Source organism: Accipiter gentilis, chromosome 9, assembly GCF_929443795.1.
Source record: "Accipiter gentilis chromosome 9, bAccGen1.1, whole genome shotgun sequence".
Taxonomy (NCBI): Eukaryota; Metazoa; Chordata; class Aves; order Accipitriformes; family Accipitridae; genus Astur; species Astur gentilis.
Genome location: NC_064888.1, coordinates 34,799,660 through 34,819,035, shown reverse-complemented (window position 1 = coordinate 34,819,035; position 19,376 = coordinate 34,799,660). Strand labels below are relative to the sequence as shown.

Below are 19,376 nucleotides of genomic sequence, written 5' to 3'. Positions count from 1 at the left end.
CATTATAGATGGCATGAAGCTGGCCTATTTAAACAGAATACTTAATGATAGTTGGGAAGGCAGGAGAAATTCAGCTCCACCGGTCTATGTGGGAAAAGGGAAACTGCATTTTTTGGTATTTACTGAGCTGGATTTCCTGACTCTTAATTTAAATCACTTTTCACAGGGACAAAAAAAAAGAGAAGTGGAAGACTCAGCTGACATGGGTGAGATCTGTTACCTGGTAGTTAATTCCACTTTGGTAGTTTGACATACTCTAACACCTAATATTAATAGTAGATGTGGGGGCCAGGAAGGAAACTTGGACTCCTCTGTAGTACTTAGCCCCCACTGAAATAAACTGCAGTTTGCTGGTGCTTTCCTGTATGGACCACAGGTTCTCCTTCTTTTCCCTTTCTCTCTTCAGCTGCACTGAGCTCAGAAGCATGCTCTGCTTATTGACTTCAGCTGAGTAGAAGTGGTTTAGGCCTAAAGAAGAGCTGCAGCCTGAAAAAAAACTTTTTGGGAGAATGCCAGAATAAATAGCATTCTGTGGGCTCACAGTTGACATCACACCACAGTTTGCGGTGATGATGGGGGAGGCTTAAAAAAATCCCAGTGAAAATGTAGCAAGACGTAAAAATTAATGTTTTCCCTTATTTTGATAAAACTCGTTTTTCCTCTTGCCTGGGTAAGTTTTAGTGCTGCTGAAAGGTGCCAAGAGTTCAGCTCTGTCGAGGCAAGTCCTCCATTGACAGCTTGATACTCCACACAAGGTTTTTTTGTACCAAGTTGGGAGAGATTTTGATCAATATTAGCTTACTGGTAAAATCCGTAAGTGTGGATGAAGTTTCTAATATTTGTTCAGCTGAAAGCCGTGATTTCCTATCCAATCCCCTCAAAAACTAGGACCATGGCTAGTTTTGTATCAGAAATCTGTATCAGAAACTCTTAGGAAGCTGATAGCCACGTCCCGCGGTGCCTGTGAGTGTTCCATGCCGAAATGCTGTGTATTGATACCCTATGAGGTCTGCTGCTGTGAGCGTCCCCATGTGGAGTTCGGAGGGGAGGGGAACAAAGAAGGCTTTTTACTTCTTTAACTGGTATTGAACACTGTCAAAGGAAAGCTGAGGGGCTTCTCTGGAGAGGGGAGAGGGTCTGAAGTGGAAAATAAGGAAGAAATGGCTCCAGGAGGAACAAATGCCCCGGCAGTTGCGCACACTGTCTGGTCAGTATGTCTCATGCTTTGGCCAGAAGAAGGTACTCTATCTGTCGGGGGAAAGAAAACAATTCATGCTATTAGAGTTCCCTGTAATTTGGTCTAGAAGCAGTTTGGACTCAGCAACTGAAAAGGAAATGTCAAAGAATGAGAAGCCAAAAGAAGATCATCAAAAAGACATCTGGTCCTGCTGTCCTTAGTGGGAAATCCCCCCCCCCCCCCCCACCCCGCCTCCAGCCACCCTCTTCCCAGCCACGCTCTTTTGAAACAGTTAATGTCTGAGAGAATCCGAAACATTGCTGGAATGTATCAGCGATGAAGCTGTCCTATAGCTGAGCAGCTAACAGCTCCGGTTTTGTTTGTGTTAGGGCTGATTGTCTTGCCTTTCATCGGTGAAAGTCAGAAATGGTTAGACAGAAGTCAGTGGAGCAACACCAGTGTAAGGCCATTTTAAGCTGGGGGAGAATTTGGTCATCTCTCTTATGGCCAGAATTATGAAGCGCTTCACAGGGAAGCAAGAAGACCTCAAAAGGGACATCCATATATGGGATGCTTGTAAATCTTGTAAGGTGAAACATTCATGTCCTGTCCTTCTCCAACAGAGTATTCACTCCTCTTGCACCAAGCAGCTTTGTTTGCAACAGCCATGCCATCCCAGACAGTGACCCACCCGCCTCTCTGTTTCTTCTGGCCCTTTCTTCACTGACGGAGCCCTGGTAGGCTCCCAGTGCCTTCCTGGAACCAAGGAACTAGCCTGGTCTGCTATAAAGCACCCATAAAGGTTATTTCTGGAGAAAGAGGTTTCATTGCTGCTCATGCTCCTGAGTTGGTAGCCTGGGATCCTTAACACATTTCTGCAGTAAGCCGTGTGGCAATGTCATTTATCACAGCTTCTCTCACAAAACCACGTTCCGGGGGCCTGGGTGGCCTAGGGCTTCGGCATGGGATGTGGAGTCCTTGATCACATGAATCGGAACAGTTGGCAGAGTCCAACTATTTAGACCTCCCTGGGGAATAAAGAGAGGCCTCATTGTTCAATTTCCCAACGCCAACTGTCCCCTTCATCCCCCAAATCAGAAATCCTGGAAGACAGGCAGGATTCAGCAGATGGCGGGCCAAAGACACTGGTGGGAGCTCCATAAACATACTGAACTCCTGTCAGCGTCCGCTCTGTGCTCCTGGCTAAAGGGAAGATTAGGGAGGACTTTCAAGAAGACAGGTGATCTTGTGACTGGTGATCCCTCTTAACTAGTCCCAGCTGGGTGGTCCCACCCACCTACTTGTGTGGACATGTTCAGGTGGTCTCCTCCTTCCTTCCAGCTGCAGGTGCTCACCATTTACCTGGTACTGCCTCAGTCCTCCCTGACTCTACTGTGGCCCAGCTTGGCTTTCTCAGCTGGGAGAAGAATCTGCCATTTTATTTTTCCACTGTTTCATCATGGAAGTTGGTCCAATAACTGTGAAAATGATACTAGGAAGAGAGAGATCATTTGGTCAGAAGCAGGGGGAGGAGAAAGAGACTTCTCCCTTTCAGAGGCAGCAATATTATTCTGCTGGCTCAGCTGTCCCTAGGTCTGCAGGCTTCATTGCCGTTCAGAGGGATCCACATAAGGACAAAAGTAATTCCCTCCCCCCCCCCCCCCCCAAATTATGGCCGCATTACAGCCCAGCATTGTGGCCAGGGGTGTCAAAGTGAAGAAGACTTTGGCTTCCTCGTTCCTTGGCATTTTGCAGGACACAGCTTTAATCTCAGCTCAGATCTGTCACAAAACCCACCTCTGCTCAGATCTCTCATGTCAACTGCTCTGAAATAGTTTTATGCCTGCTTGACCACAACTGTCCACAGAGACATTACACCCTTATCTAAATGGGTACTTGAGAGGATATTTGGAAGAAAAGAGGACACCAGTGCACCACCGTTGATCTGAGCACATCTCACTGCTAACCCTGGTCTGCCAAGCCATCTTCTTTCTCCGTCTGTCCTCCAGGGACCTGCACATATGGAGTATTTGGCACGGCTCCCCATCTTTCAGGAGCTTAACAAGACTAAGTTAATTTTACTTCTGACTGAGCTTGGTCTTGCTGAGTAGCCTCCTGAACTAAGTTTTCACAGCCTTCATAAGTGCATGGGGAAGAGAGAAAGAAAAGCCCTGTGAAACGACAGATACCCTTCGTGTGTGGAGGAAATTTCTACCAGCTGAAATATTTTCCCAAAAGAAAGGCACAAGCCTGACCACTATGGACTGCTGCAATTGGGATGATCAACCTCTGGGAGAAAATACCCCAGAGAGCAGGTCCGCATAGTCCACGTCAGGTGTGATTCTTTGTGACAGTCTCCATCAAGCATAACTTCCCTGAAGTCGGTGGAGGGCACCTGCACGCAAGCTCTCATGGTAGGATTCTCCCCAGCTTTCACAACGGAGAGGTCAATAACTTTCACCAGACTTTGACTCATGCTCAAACCAGGGAATGAGCAAGTCAAATGCAACCAAAGAGAAGAAAGTCATAGCAAAAAGGTAAGTGTTAACAGCAATGATATTAATGAAGCAATGTACACCTGCTTAGTGTCAATATTTGGGGAAAAAAGAAAAGCATTTAGCATCCCCAGTGGATAAAAGAGAGGATCAGGATCATGCTTCTGCACAAGGTATTTAGCAAATCATTGTAATTTTTTATAGAATTTGTTTAGGCTTCTAAATTTATACTTGATTCCTTCTCTGTTTCCCAGGAAGCGAAAGTGCTAAAATGACAGGATTTAAGGCCAGACAAGCAGAATCACATGAGTTGAAAGCCACAGCATGGTACTTGAGAACTTTAGCCAAAGGTGGTAGATAATGTCACTACCGGTCAGACTGTCTATTAATACAGCATGAATATGCAAGGAAAAAAAACAAACATAAAAATGTGTAATCTATAGTGGGATCCTCTTCACTGAAGGATAGGATGTCAGCCACATAAGAAGACTGGAACAGGGTGAGCTTGGCTGTCAAGGCTTGTCACACCTGAGTCATCACTAATAATAAACATCACTAATAATCGTCACTAATAATAAGCAGGAAAAAAAGCAAGGAATACATGGGTACACGAGTAGATGACTGTTATTTTATTGGCTTTAGGAAGATCCACCAGGAAAACCAGGTCGCAGGTATTTGCTCTAGCTGAGCGTAGTGGCAAACATCTAGACTTCAGCACCAACACTGGGAACGTGAATTCCTCACACTAAGCAGGGTCTGAGTATTTCCCAGTTTTATTAAACCCCAGAACACAACAGCCTGTTTGAAAAAAATATCCCAAAGCATTTTAGGTACTTCCTCCTGCAAGAGGAAGGGGACAAACAGGAAGAACTTGTATTCCTCTGGCATTAGTATTCCTTCCATTGTCACTTGCCCAGCAATAGGCATGGACCTAACCAGCAGTCCTGGGATTCCAGAGCATCCTTATCACGGCTGGGGAGGGGAAGGAAGGGACAAGCAGGGGATGTAAAGGCTCTGGGGCCTTGAAGACAGGAATCACGGGTATCTGACGCCTTGATCTTTCAAATCATCTTTAATTAGTTTGTTTAACTGGTATTATCCTTAATTAGTCTCGCTGAGTTCAGAATGACTACTCACCTGCTTCGAGGTACAGGCACACTTCAAAAGTTTGCAAGATCAGGGCCTACTCTGCTAGATTTTGAAAGCTAGAGCCAAGAGGTAGCTGGAAAGAGCTCTGAGATAAGTATTCCTACATGACAGATATATTTATTTCACCTGTGTTTTCTCCAGTCGTTGAGGACTGCTATCTGCTTGCTGGATCTGACGGTTCAGGCGTTTGGCTTGCCTGTCTTTTTGTGCGGTGGTTATGTACTGGCAAGAGACGAGGCGTGCTCCAGCTTCAGCTTCCTTGAGCGGCAATAACCCTTTATCTAAACTTGGTCTCGTATGGGAAGTTTCCATGCGGCAAAAGTCACTTTCCAGTTCCACCTGACGCACAGATCCTCCGTGAGGTGTCACCCCCTTACTCAGGTGGGTACGTGGAAATTACCCGTTCGTGAGTACTCCGAGCTCTTTAGGTGTGGGTTGATGGCCAAGAGCTCGGCTTACAGAGCAGAGTTAATGTGCAAGGAGCTGCGTGGTTTGGGGAACCTGCGCGTCTGTCCCACTGCTCTCTGCAAGCAAAGGTTCGTTCCCAATGCAGGCCACACCACCATCTCCCTGCCCGCACTTCAAACCCCGAGCCAGGCCCAAGCCCCGTTTTGCCCAGACCCCAAAGCCTGTGAGTCCCTTCAGCGTCAAAGCAGTGGGATGAGGATTAATTTCAGACCAACGTGAGCTTGGTGTGACCCTGGCGTGACCGTCATCCTTCAGTGGAAGGACTAGATGCCCACACAGAGCCAGCGGTGAATGATGCAGAGCTGACCTCTGGCTCCTTATTTTTCAGCTCCCAAGGGGAACGGTTGGTTTTCTAGGTAACGGTTCTATCTCTTTCCACAGGAACAGTGGAACTGCCCAGCCAGGTCAGACGCTCGGCCTCTCCTCTTGCCAGAAAGGCCTTGTAATAGGCAGGTATGGCTCCCTTGTCCCCACACCGATAGCTTCACCTGAATTCTGAAAACTTCCTCTGTAATCCCTGTGTACCTTGTCTATTGTAGCTTTTGATGTTTTCACTATTGATATAAACATTAAATTCCCGCAGTCTCTCCAAAATACCGGCCTCAGGACAGCCTGTCACCTGTGCCTCGTGTTGAGGTCAGACTGGATGCCCCCGTCTCCATTCGCTGTTGTTCGTGCACTTTGGGCGCGCTAGCTCTGTCTGCGGTGGTGGAAGTCAGGCAAAAATGTTACTGGAACCCAGGGAGAGGAGCATCTTCCTGAGAGACCTGCTCTATCCAGGAGACAGGTCCTACCAAGAAGCCCTGATGAGGCCGCTGGAAAGGGAGAGTGCAAACTCGCTGGCTCGGTGTTAGAACCCCGGGAAGGTGGAAGCAGAACGCGACTTTTCGTGCTGCCAGCCCAGAGCAGGGCAGGAGGTGGGTCGCTGGCGGACTCCCACCGGGGGTCTTAGCACCGGGACCACGCACGGCTATTGCGGGACGACCGAGGCCTTTCTCTGACCGTGCCCGAAGCCCCGCTGCAGCCAGAGCAAACACCGTCCCGAACACGGGGAGCAGACAGGCCACCCCCGCCCCGGGCACAGCGCTGGGGAGCAGCAAGGGACCCCAGGCGGCACCCCACGGCCCCAGCCCGGCACCCCAGGCACCCTCCTCCTCCTCCTCTCACCGGCCCTAACCCTGCTCCTTTCCCAGGGGACCCACGCCGGGGGGGGGGGGGGATCCGTGCCCTGCCGCGCCGTGCGGGACAGGGATCCCCGGGTCCCCGACGTCCCTCCAGCCCGGGCGGAGGTCGCCGTTCCCCCCCCCCCACCGCGGAGCCCCGATCCCGGCCAGCTCCGCGGCTCCGGGGCGGGGCGGGCGGGGCGGGGCGGCCCGGGCCGGCCGGGGGATCCGGCGCCGCCGGAATAAGAGGCGGCGGGGAGCGCGGCGGAGCGGAGCGCGGGTAGTGCCGTGTCCCGGAGACCCTCGGGAGCCGGGCTGTAGCCCCCATGGATAAATACAAAGGTGAGGCGGCGGTCCACGCGTGCCCGTGCCCCGCGGCGGCCCCCCACGGGGATCTGCCGTCCTGTCCTGTCCGCCGGAGGCAGATCGGGGACCTGCGGGGGCGGCGCTGGTGGGGAAGGGTCTTGGGGGGGGGGGGGGACGGACGGACGGACAGACTGACCCACTGACGCGGGACCGCTGCGGCTCGCTGTCCCCCCACGCGTGGGAAAGCGCGGCGGTGGTGTGGTCTGCTCCGGTGGTGATGTTTCCCGAGAGTGCTGACCCGAGCTCAGGTTTTTTTTGGGGGGGTGTTGTCCCGCGAGTGGGACCGAGCGGCGAGGGTCCAGCTCGGCAAAGGAGGAGGAGGAGGAGGCCAGCGAGTGGGGACGGGAGCTAGCTCCCGGGGGAGGCGATCTCCGCGAGTGGGGCCAGGGACCGGGGTCCCCGCGAGTGGGGCCGTGGTCGGCTCGGGGGGAGCGGTCCCGCTCCGGGGTGCGGCGTCCCCCTGTCCCGTCCCTGCTCCGGGCACTGGGCAGCGAGGGAGGAGCGGGGGACGTCTCTCGGTTTACACCGTCTGCGGATCGGGACCTTTTTTTGCCACTTAGGAGCGGCGTCGCGCTTCGTTTTCTGCAGCCGCTGAATTTGACTAACGTTGCCTGCTCCGTCTTTCTTCCTAAATTGCCCATCTGCGTAGACTTCCCACCCTCCCAGGCTTAACAGGCACGACATTGAGTGTCCTGCTGTCTAAATGCAAATAGGTTTGGTGGTTAGGGAGAGGGTAGATGAGCATCCTCCCCGCTTGCTTTCTGGCCGATCTCATCTGGGCTGGTGGTCACCCACGGCCCATTAATTTCCCCGCAATCAATGGCTCTGGCGCTTCCTGCGGGATGCTGCTTGGCCATTATCACCGAGAATGGCTCATCTCGGATCGGCGGGGCTATGGGCAACTTCTGAAACTTCGGTGCACCTTGCCAGCTGAGGAGGGAGGAGGTGGGGTGAGGTGCCCGGGCATGGGACACTCAGACGTGCGTGGGTACTCTCCGATTTCTGCTCCTGCTAGCGTGTAAAGCTGGAGGTGGATCCAGCACTTGGGTAGCACAGAAGAAGTCTGCAGTAAATTTTACCTGTTCAGAGCAAGCGTGTCTCTCCTTGTAACTGCTGTCCTCCTTCTGGAGCTTGAACATTTAAGTGGAGAGCTTGGTACTAGACAAATATATTCCTGCCTGACCCTGTTTGGACTTGTTACTATCAAACTGGCAAGGTTTGGTTAGGCCTCAGCAGATGCATTCAAGCTAATAGCCCTTGTTCCCTAATCCTCCTTTGGTGGGGACTTGATATGTCAAGGTATCCTATTGTGTGAAGTTAATTTTTGCCAGGACTGTGTATTTTTACAACTATGCAAGTACTTTAGTATTCTGACAGGGCTGGCACTGTGCTGCCTCTTCTATTTTCATCCTTTTCCTCCTTACAATCGGTACTTTACAGGCCTGCTAAGCACAATAGTAACATACTGCAAAAGTGATGTTAAAGATTATATTACAAGTCAAATATTGTGTAGTCTTTTTTTTTTTTTTTCCCTCTCTCCTGGCAGGGTCTGTACAATTCCATTCAGTTCCAGTAGCAAAGCAAATTCATTAAGATTCAGCTATGTTTTGTATATTGTCTTTTTAAATATGCACACTGCTCCCTCAGAGCAGCGGGGATGTGTTCTGCACATGTGTAATGAATAGCAAGTGCAACTGACTGCAAAGCCTTGCCAGTCTTTTTTGTGTTACTGGTAACGAGTGTGCACGCGTGGGAGCGGGTGTGTGTTAATGAGGGTACCCAGGCATCTCCAGCTCTGCAGGGCAGCCGCAGGTGATGGCAATAGCTCGTTTAGTGGGTGGGAGGTGTCCCCAGCGTGGTGGGGTGGCTGGAGAGCCCTGAGGAGCAGGTGGAGAAAGCGGGCAAGTAAGTTGTTATTAATAAGCACAGGGGATATGTGCCTGTTCTGGTGGGGATATCTTCTTGCTGCTGTGGCTGGTATGGGGAGTCTTCATTCTTGCCACTAGCCGGGCAGAGCGCTTGAGCAGGGAAAGCCTGTAATGATAGGGAAGGATGGATTCAAAGAGGGCTGTTGAGCAACAAACTGGTGTGCTGGGAAGAGGAATCTGACTACAAGATCTTTCCTATTACTTAAGAAAAGAAGGTTGCAAGCATCAGCGAACAGCAGCATTTCTTTCCTTTAAACGCAGGGAGGGCTGTGCTTTAATCCGAGCTCTAACCTGGCATGCACAAGAGGTGTCCCTCCTGCTTCAAAGGCAGGGTGAAGCAGCCCCAGGGATCTGGCTGGCTGGAGCATGGAGAGCCCGGTGGGGTGTGAGCTGGGGAGGCTGGGGCTGGTGGCCGGCAGGGTGGCACCCGTGGAGCGGGAAGAGCTCAGGCTGTTGGACTTGCGTGGTGGGAAGTGAAGGAGGGATTGTGAAACTCTCCTGGGAATGGGTTTCCTTTCCCAGCCTCTGCAAATGGGGTTGCAAGGCCAGCTGCATAGGAGGACATTGTCTTTTGACTCTTGTTAGGCTATTAAAGCTCTGAAGGATGATCTCCATGTGTGGCAGGGCTTTTTTTTTCTGCTGGGCCACAGTAAAGAGTGTCTTCCGTTGGCGAAAGCGCTGTTTAAAAATCCACCTTCTCCCTGCGATTTAGGAAGTATGGGTGAGGCATAAAGAGCAACAGACCCAACAGCCCAAGGGGACAAGAGCGAGACCTGCAGAGGGCAGGTGTGAACGAGGGTGGTCGCTGCACCCACAGCTATGTCGTGACAAGGACAGAGCTGCTCGTCTCTTGCTCCTCCTCTGTTCCCTGCAAGCGGTCTCCCCCCTCCTTCCCACGTGTTTTGCCTTTGAACGAGATACGTACAACTGTCCCATCTTGTGCTCCCTCTTAGAGTGGCCCTATGGCTTCTTGCCTACTCCTTGTCCTGCTTGCCAGATGTGGCTGGGCGGTCTGTGACCAGCCATCCCCATACCCCAGAGAGGAGGGAAGAGGTGCTGAACGCGCTGTTACTGATGAGGGGTGTGTTGGTGGCACCCTTGCTTATCTGCCATCCCTGTCAAGTTCTCTCAGACCATCCCCTTGTCGCTGCGGTCACGGGTGGTTCCCTTGTGGTGCAGCTCCGTCCGCGTAGTCTAAAATGTCAAGTGGTGGGAGCCTTGAGAGGTTTGTAAGATTATTACTGTATTTTTAATGTGTTAGAGCTCTGTAATGGAAATCAGAGTGACTCCAGCCCGGTTCTTCAAAGAAAGGTGTTTGGCATTCTTGTTTTACTGTCTCTGTTGAGCAAAGATACAAGCTTCATATCTCTTATCTGAGGGTCTCCCAGGGTTCTGCAGGGCACCGGTAGCGTTTGCAGTGCTCCCCTAAGGAGACAAGCCTTGTTTGTGGAGGAGATGATGTCTTCTAAATAGAAGCCCACAGTTTAGTGTTGATAAGGATTCAAATGGCGACTTGGTAGAAAGATGAGGTGTTTGCTTGCTAGTTAACATGTTTTAACTGGGAGGGGAAAAGGGTGTGGGTCTGTTTGGCACCTTGGCACGTGTTCTTTTCAACAAGTTCTTGCAAATACAAGGAGATATGCTTGGGATTAAACCGCAAAGTGGAGACATGAATGAAGGATGCGAGCCCTGGTTAACAATCTGAGGCCCTTTATAAACTCCTGTTAATCGGAGTCAGAAATGGATTGATTCATATTAACATGATCTAGGCTCTATACATAAACATGTGTGGTTTCTCCTCAGCTGAGCATCAGCACAGCTGTTGTGTTTAGCTAATTGTCTTGGTGTAATTGGCAACTGGAGAAAACTGCCCTGTACCAAATCCAATACAATTTTCTGCTGCTCGGCTGAGCATTCTTTGCAATGCAGATGAAAATTAATGTCCTGCATAACCTCATAACATATACAGTAACTCTCACTTATGTGACAGTGACCCTGGTTGATTTTGGAGGAAGGAACGGACTCTGTTGGGGAATAGGCAGCAGGAGTGCAGAGTGATTTACTCAGCAGGGATTTAGGAGATGAAACCTTTTTCTGTGACTGAAACCACAACTTGTCTCAATTATACATCTACCATGTCTACCCTACCAAGCCGTCCTACACAGTCATCTGTGCCGGTATAATATTTCTGTCTCTTCTAGCACAGCTGCATTTCTTATGTAAACAAGGCACCTGAGGATGCTCTGAGTTGTGTTGGGTGCACATGAGCCTCTCCGGTGCTCTCCAGACCAGGACAGGCTCACTGCAGATGGGCATGAGGCTGCAGGGATGCTGGCTTTAGCCCCATTTGATGAGCAGTGATGGTCCTTTTTGGGGGGGGGGGGGGGGAGGGGTAACTGCCAGGCCTGGAGGTGCTCCTTTTGCTACCCCCAAAATGGTCACTGGGGCTTGCTCCGTCTCCTGAGAGTAAGGGGCAGGGATCCATGCAGGGATGTGGGAGTACCCCTGTAGCCCCACCACCTTGGCGTCTGTGCCCTGTCTGCCTCTGCCAAAATCGCCAGGAGCCTGCTCCTAAAGCTAGCAGTGCTCACAAGCTCTGAGCCTTTGGGCACCTGCTTTTGGAGCGGTCCTGGCAAGGCACGAGCCCTTGCTTTTCTCTCGTGGTGTTGACTAGCATGTCGGGCAAGTCTTGTTCCCATTCCTTCACGTACCTTTGCCGCTCCCCGCAGCAGTCTCTGGGCACACCGTGCCCGGCCGGGGACCGGAGATGCCGTGTGAATGAGTTTATTGTTCAGGGGGTTTCACTGATTGCTTTCATTGAACACCCACAGCCCAGGAACACAGGGAGTGTCTATGCAAAAATGCTTGTACAGCTTTATTTTGGAGCATGGCTGGCTCTTTCAGCTCCCAGCAGTGGTGACGGACTGGGGGCAAGCAGGCAACTGGGCAGCCTGTGTTGCCCAGGCTCTGCAGCGCTGTGCACCAAGGCACCACAGGCTTCTAAATCCGAATTCTGGATGCCCGCTCAGCTGCATACTTGTTCAACAATGTTTCCGTCTCAACATACAGCTCATATGAAGGATTTAATGACTTGAGTGAATCTCTTAAGATTTTTATGGCAAATCCAGGACCTGAACAGCAAGCTCCTTAACCAGTGGCCAATGCCTTCCTGGCAACCATCCTGCCTGGATCAAGGGAAATTAGGGATGCTGTTCTCTTGAAAAGTCCCTATAAACTAATTTGCTGTATCCCCTGGAAAGGCAGGAGTCATCTAAGGCAGGGAAGTGCATCTTCAGGCAATAGCAACCGGAGAGCCCAGAGCTGTAGGGGACATCTTGGGGAACCAAAAATCAGAGGTGCGTCTATGATTAAAGATGATGCAGAGCATGTGCACCTAGGACATAGACGTTCCTCTCTGAAGCTGCCTGGCTGAAGCACAGATCCAGACCCAGCAAGTAAATTGGGATCCTGCAGTCACACAGCCAGTTTGACGACCTGCGTGTTGTTTACTTCATCTTGGAAGTTGAGTCATTTGTGCTTTTCTCTTGGGTTAGCAGACGAGACAGACTGGTCCAGTCTGTGCTGCAGACTGTCAGCAGAGCTCTGTGGGTCGGAGATGTGTCCGACACGGCCTTGCCCCAAGGAGCTGCTGGTATAGGTGGCGACACAGCCAGTTTCTGGGCTGGAACCGCTTATTTGGCTCTGGTTTGGGAGTGGATAGGGAGGTACCAGTGAACAGGCAAGTTCCCTGGCACCAGCTGGGAGAAGGCATTTCCATTGTAAGAGCTATGCTGCAATTTGAAGAAGGGGTTAAATTTGGGAACTTCTTGCTGTGTGCTACAGTGCATGGTAAAACCTCGTGTGAACTAGAGGAATGACTGTAAAAGTTCACAAAAGAAAAATCTGTGTAGAAGCATTCAGTAGGAAGACACCGACCTCCCAGTACCCAAAGTTCTTACTTTTTTAACAAAGCAAAACAAAAATTACTTGAATCCAGGGAGCAGAGCTTTAGGAGGAAAAAAACCCTCCAAAACAAACACGAGTTGCTAAGGGTGGCCAGAAGAGCCGAGCCCTTTGAGAAGCTGCAGCGAAGCAGGGCTGGCACTGTGCCTGCATGCGCCCCTTCTGTGGGACTGAGCCTTAGGTCTGAATCTGGCTTCCTGCTCTGGCCACAGCCGAAATAGAGAAAAATCAGGGCCGAAACCACCGAGAGCAGTTAAACTTGCAGCTGGTGGGCCAGGATGGCCAGCTGTCGCTAAAGGAGGCATGAGCGTGGTAATTCCTGCTGGCAGGGAGGGTTTGGCTTGCCAGTGCCTATGCTGCTGCAGGCTGGGGTGCAGCGGTGGAGGTCAGCTGTGGCAGCGCAGGACCCACGATGGAGTGGGGTGCTGCAGAGCGGAGGCCTGGGAAGCGTGCTGGTTTGGTCTAGAGTTCAAAAGACAAGGGTCAGGACTCACTAAAATACTTTCTTCTTTTTTTTCCCCACTGACCTATCACCGCCTTCGTGGGCAAAATTCCATAGAAAGCACGGCTGAGGATGGTTTGGTGTATGGCAACATTGTCTTTGGTTATAAACAGCTCTGTCTGGAAGTAAATAGCCTCAGAATTATGGGGTCAGACTGAAACTCCCACATAACATACAGACTTGGCCACTTGCAATTTAATAAAAGCCAGTATTTTCCCCCCTTGGGTGGACTGTGCTCTGCCTTGCATAAAGATTTTTCTGATGTCTTTTTTTTTTTCTTTTTCTTTTTTCCTTTGGAACTGCTTAGGATAAAAGGGTAGTGCAAGGCTTAGAAAAAGCCTGGGAAATAGGGATCCACAAGCCTTAGCTAGCAGTTGAGCCTGTGGGCTTCTTATTTCTGAGTGTAGGAATCTCCTCCTGAGATAACCAGGAGCAGTAGCCGCCCCCAGCGGGGGTGTTGCAGGTGTTTTTTCACTTGCTTTTGTGACTTAGGAGACTGAATCTTTTAAAAAATATCTTCAGACTCCCAATCTTGCTAATAATTAATGCACCTAGGCTTTCCAGAGTCAGCACTGAGTTTGGGGTGTAGAGGTGTGCAGCTAAGCAGTTGGGATGCTTTTTGGAGACGTTTGCGTAACACTTTGGCAGCAGCGCTTTGAGAGCGGTGGGTCTGAGCCAGGAGATTCTTGCAGTTCATGCTCAAGCTGTGGCTTGAGCCCTTCCCTCTTGGACTGAGTTAGATGGGGAGCAAGTTTTGGGCTGCTGCGAGGAGGGGATCTCCTTCCTGGAGCCTGCGTGTGCTCCGAGGCAGCCAGCTCGGGCAGGTGGCGTGGGGAAGCATGTGTGCAGGCTCCTGTGAGCTGAGATAAGGTATCTGCGAAGAAATCTCTGATCCAAAGTCCCCTCTGCAGATCTCATCATTGCTATTTGTCACCAAAGTATGACAACTACTAAGGCTTGGGAAGAAAGAGCTGGCTCGCAGAGAACACGAGTTTCACAAGGTTTCGCGGTGTCACTAGTGGCTTCAGCTGAAAGTCTCTCCGCAAGTGTGTGTGAAACGTGGAGCTTTCTTCTGCTGAGGAATGCAACCGAGCCAGCTGCAGCCTCACAGCCTTCCAGTAGCGCCGTCAATTTGTCATCTCTGGAATAAGCCAGTGCATGTGTCTGGTCAGTCCCAGTGCCAAACAGCTCTGACTTCTGGTGGTCCCGCTGTGAAGGAGCTGAAATCAGTCGTAACGCAGAGACGCTCTTTGGTGTCTGCTGGTAACAGGTATGCAGTTGCAGCAGTTAGGTGGCCACCACTTGCAGTAGCAAAATACCACAAATGCAGAAATTGGGGCTGCCTTTAAAAGCAGGGATGCGGCAAGCCCGGGCTTCTGCAGCAGCTTGTGACAGCTGGAGGGCGTCTGTCCCATCCGTCCCATCGGCAGCTTCATCCCTGCCGCTTGGCTGGGGAGCGTGTCCTGTCTCCTTTGTTTAAATCTGGTGTCTTCAAGGATCTTTTGTGTTTTATTGCAATCTCTAAAAATGCGCCATGTAGTCTTGAATGGTGGGAACTTTTGCCGGTTTTATTGTTGTACTTTTCAGACTTCTCCATCACCCTGGGGTATACAGAATCAGGCAGAGAGCTGGGATTGTAATGTACGGTCCCACGTCTGCTCTAGGATGGCCTGATCTTAGCAGCTGCTGAAGTATGATAAAGCCCTGCTCGAGAAGAGAACTGCTTAGACTAATTGGGCTCAATCTACAAAGCAGTTGAGATATCTTTAACTTGCTGTGGTTAGCTGGGCTGAGGGGTAGGATGTGCATCTATCTCACCTAGCCACAGCCAGGTTTCTGGTCCCTATTAGGAATTCATTACGCGTGCACATGGGCAAAGGCAGCTCTTTTTGCTAAAAGACGAGCTGTGAAATTGCATGAACTAGGTCCGAGAGGCAGGCAAGCCTGGCTGCTGGCTGTGGTCTGGGAGCTGTCCTCCTCGAGCCTGAGGCCACAGAAGAGCCGGCTGCGCACCGAGCAGGGTGGCTTTTGCTCCACCGTCTGCTGCTGCAGGGGTCTCGAGTCTGCCGGGCAGCAGGGCGGCTACGTGCTTTTTCTCCTGAATTTTTTCAGGGCGTGTGGGTGGTTTGCCTCATCTGGGGCATGTGGCACTTGATGCCCCGGGCTGTAAGTGTAACCGGTGCTAGGTCTGTAGGTGCTCTTGGAGTTCAGCAGTCTCGCCTGTCTCACTGAAAGATGGTCACAAGTACCCCAGAGCAGTGCAAAGTCACCAGTGAAATGCGTGTGTGACTGTTTTGGGTGGTTTTGGTTTTTCCCCACCCTGGTATTTGTGCTGCCCGCTTACTTCTGTCCTGCTTCCCTGAGCAGCAGTGTCAGAGCCGAATGCGGTTGTCAGTGATGCTCAGCCTGTGCACAGTCACGGTACCTCTAAAAGCCAGTGACCTCTGGAACAAGTCACCTCTGCAGAGCAACTTCGTGTGTGCTCTGCCTCCTCCACCCCACCGATGCATCTGGCGATACCTCCTTTGGCCGGTCTATGAGAAAGCTGTAGGAAAATGTGAGGACTAACTTCTCATGATGATCCAAATCAAGTGGTACCGGATTCTGTCTATGACTGAACTAATCATAACACTGAGGAGTTAATAACAGAATCCCTTTTCTGCTAATGAGGACCTCTCTTATTGCAGGACCAGGGCTGTATGGGATAAGGAGCAACCCAAATATTCTGAGGTTTACAGCAGAGATGCGCTCACCTTAATACAAAACCGAAAGGTCACGTTTCTTCTTACCGATAGAAAACATAAGTCCATTTAGCAAAGCAATGCTTGTAAATGATTTACTCTTGAGTTAAGCATGGTATTATTTTACATAAACACAGGTTCTCATTACTGCTTCAACATTAACTCATCTTCTGTCTTCCAGTCTTATTATAGGATACATACACATCCATCCATGCCGTGTCTTTCAGCTTTCTCTAATGAGCAATGCTAGCTGATGATATTACCTAGTTGCCTAGATGCCATGTCAGTTTAATTTGCTGTAGCTAGAGCTTTGAAATTGTTCCCCTAGTGAGATGATACTTCTTGGAAATTAGGTTGCCTGTCAGGTGCTGAAAGGCATTATTGGATTGTTTGGTACTGGTTGCCCTAATGCGATACTGTACAGACCCTGTAACTGATAAAAGTGTGTCAAACGAACGTATCAACGCTTGACAAGTGTGGCTTGGCTTATATCTGAGTCTGTATGAACTCTAAGGCCTGGTTCTAGGAAAATTCACCGGTTTTGTAAATCAGTCTTGAAGTGTATTCATTATGCTAACCTATACTCTTGATTTGTGGGATATTGAGTTGTAATTCTGTCTGTGATTCTGATCCACAGCTATTGAGACACTGTTAATGGAGTCTGTCATCTGAGTGTTTGGATCATGGTAGCTAGTCACACTTTCAGCTCAGCAGGCTCTTGATTTAATCACCTGTATATGCCAAAATACCTATCAAATCTATTTAAATGGGTTACACTGGCTTATACTGAGCCCATATGAACTGGCAATACATGAAGCAGAACAGACCTGGGCAAGGATGTAGTTGCTTTAAGCCTGTGTCTGTTAGCACTCTGCGCTAGTTAACTTGGTGAACATAGTTTTTGGATCAGGTTGTTCAAACAGATGCTCTCTGAGTGTAGAAGAGGTCTATTTCTGGAAATGGAAGTGGGAGTTGGCAGGGTGGGGGGAAGCAAAATGGCAATCAAAATTCCCGTGCGTTATCCTAAAGGCTGAATTCCCATGTCTGGCTGAGAAAAGAAAGAAATGCTTTCTAGACCCAGGAGGCTGAGTGTTCCCTAAAGCAGAAGGATTTATTTTTAATTCTGATAGTTCACTGGAGCTCTTAAACCAAAAGAGCAATGACAGTTTTATGATACTGCTTAGAAATAAATGCAGCGAGCTTTGGGCAGTGCTGAGGTTGAAAATTCTGGGGTGCTGTAGGGAGGGAGTACAGTATGCCCGGCAGCCGGGCACCCGCACCGCCTGCGAGCCCAGCCCAGCCTGAGCGCAGCTGGGCACAGCTGCTGGGGCAGCACCCGGAGGCAAGGTTTGACTCTGCCTGAAATTCTGTATCAAACAGCATGGGATTTCACGTTCGTGTTTCTTTGGACTGGCTACGTCAGCCTTCCTTCAATTCTTTCACTTAAATAATGACATCCCCCTAAGGTTATGTGCTGGTTTTTTGTTTGGTTTTGTTGGTGGGTTTGGTTTTTTTCTTCATTTGCTACTGATATCATTTCAGCTGTGGTGAGGCTTTATTCTTGTGGTGGTCAGTTACAAATCCCACAGGAACGTCAAAGCCATGGGTACCAACAGGAGCACAGCCAGGTGTCACGCACAGAGAGCGGCTCTTGTGTGAGCGGGTTTGAAGATCGTACGTAGAGTGTTCTGTTAGTGCTGTGCATGTAATAAAATGGAGTATCCTTGCAGCTAACGTAGGCTGTTTACTGTCTCTTTGAAGCTAGCGTTACTCCAAAACCAGGATAAGAACCGTGGGCTGTTGTGTACCACTTCCAGATCACACGTTCTTACACTGGTTGGCTGCTTGGTGTCTCCCTTAAGAAATGTCTAGGTCGGGAAAATACTCCAATGCTTTCTTTAAGGTATTCTTATAATGTTTAATTCTGGTCAGACAACCTCACACTGACGCTCCTGATTAGCTACAAAATCTCTGCAGTTTGCTTTTGTTCCCATGCTGGACTGAGGTTTTTGTTGGAAATGCTCTGTTTTCAGCATATGTTCTTGTTTTTCCTGATAAACACAAATGTCTGTTGGCCCACATTTAGAGGTGGTGGGAAGGGCCAAATTCATTCCTGGTGTCACTCCAGTGTAGTGAATGGGTTGACCACAAGGATCAGACTGGATCTGAGATCTAGACTAGGTTTACTGCAAGTTTTACCAATTTTTCTTGACACATTACTTAACCATATTTCTGATGCAACTGATAAAGAGGCATTTGACATGCCAGGAAATCTAATTTTAACATAACAAAAGCCGACTTGTGATAGAGGAGGAATGTAGAGCTGGCAACTCCTTTGCCAATCAGAAATGCTAACGGTTCCGGGTGCTAATAGCACAGATGCGGCTGACCCTTGCTCCAGACATAATTATTTGGACCACGAAAGATGAGGAGGCTCTACCGCACTGGAGACACGCTTTATGAAAATGCAGCCAAATCATCTGCGGAGACCTCGGCAAGGGCTGAGGGCCCCGGCTGTCGAGGGCTGCGGAGCTGATAGTGGAGCCTGCGCTGCAGCATAGACCCTGCCAGTCCACGGCATCTTCGGCTCCTCTGATACTTTGGGTTGAAGTCTTTTCAGCTGCTGATGAAATGGTGCTCCTGAGAGTGTTTGCTAATTCCAGATTCTGGGTTGGAATTTCAAGTTTTCTTTCAACCCTCAATTGTACGATTGCCTTCCCTCGTTCATACATTTGCTTTTTGTCTGTTATTCTCAAACGTGCAGGCCTGCTGTACCATAGTACAGACAGAAGAAAGTAAAATATTCCATTTTGAATATGTAAAGGGAGCTGCTGCTTAGCACAGACAGAACTGGCTTCTAGATGAAAGAGTCAAATGCCAAACTGTTTTGTTTCAATTTGAGCAGGAGAAGCTTTGATCTAGAGGAGATGACTCAGTCAGTAGCAGGGAACAATTCTTTATAGCGAGTTTAGAAATAAAACCCGAAGATTTAGGCTATGATGGCTTTGACACGTCAGTCATAGTGTATATTATGTGAAAATGAAAACCATAACCTCTGAAATGAAGTGTGGAGGCTTTTCTGAAAAGAGAAAAAACACTTCTGATGTTGGTTGCCAAGAGTTTTCCTGAAGCCAGAAAGGACTGGGGCTGGGGGAAGATCATTCCTATCGAGATAGGAATAATGAGCAACGTGGACAAACCGGGAAGGGGAAAGACTTCCTGCAGCGCAGCTCAAGCCAGAGATGGGGCCAGGATGAAAACTGGGACCTCCTGGCCCCGAGTCGGGCTCCGTAATCCACGCGTGCTGCCTCCTTTTCACCCCGACTCGATGCATCCCCTTTGTCACCGCTCGCAGCACCCTGGAGGAGAAGGCAGATGCGGTCAGACCCCGCTCGGTCCCAGGGTCGGCTCCAGTTGCGTGGAG

At 49.9% G+C, this 19,376-nt stretch overlaps 1 protein-coding gene across 5 annotated transcripts in view; it reads left to right on the top strand.

The window, feature by feature from the left end:
• Window positions 1–6,743: 6,743 nt before the first annotated feature.
• AFAP1L2 (actin filament associated protein 1 like 2) overlaps window positions 6,744–19,376 on the top strand; it is a 71,073-nt gene continuing 58,440 nt past the window's right edge. For 4 of the 5 annotated variants that reach the window (XM_049811335.1, XM_049811334.1, XM_049811333.1 and 1 more), the window contains exon 1: window positions 6,744–6,794. In XM_049811335.1, the coding sequence (XP_049667292.1) occupies window positions 6,779–6,794 (16 nt within the window). In that variant the 5' untranslated portion in view covers window positions 6,744–6,778. Of the gene's footprint in view, window positions 6,795–14,153; window positions 14,482–19,376 lie in introns of those variants that run through there. The other variant, XM_049811336.1, reaches the window with a different exon arrangement.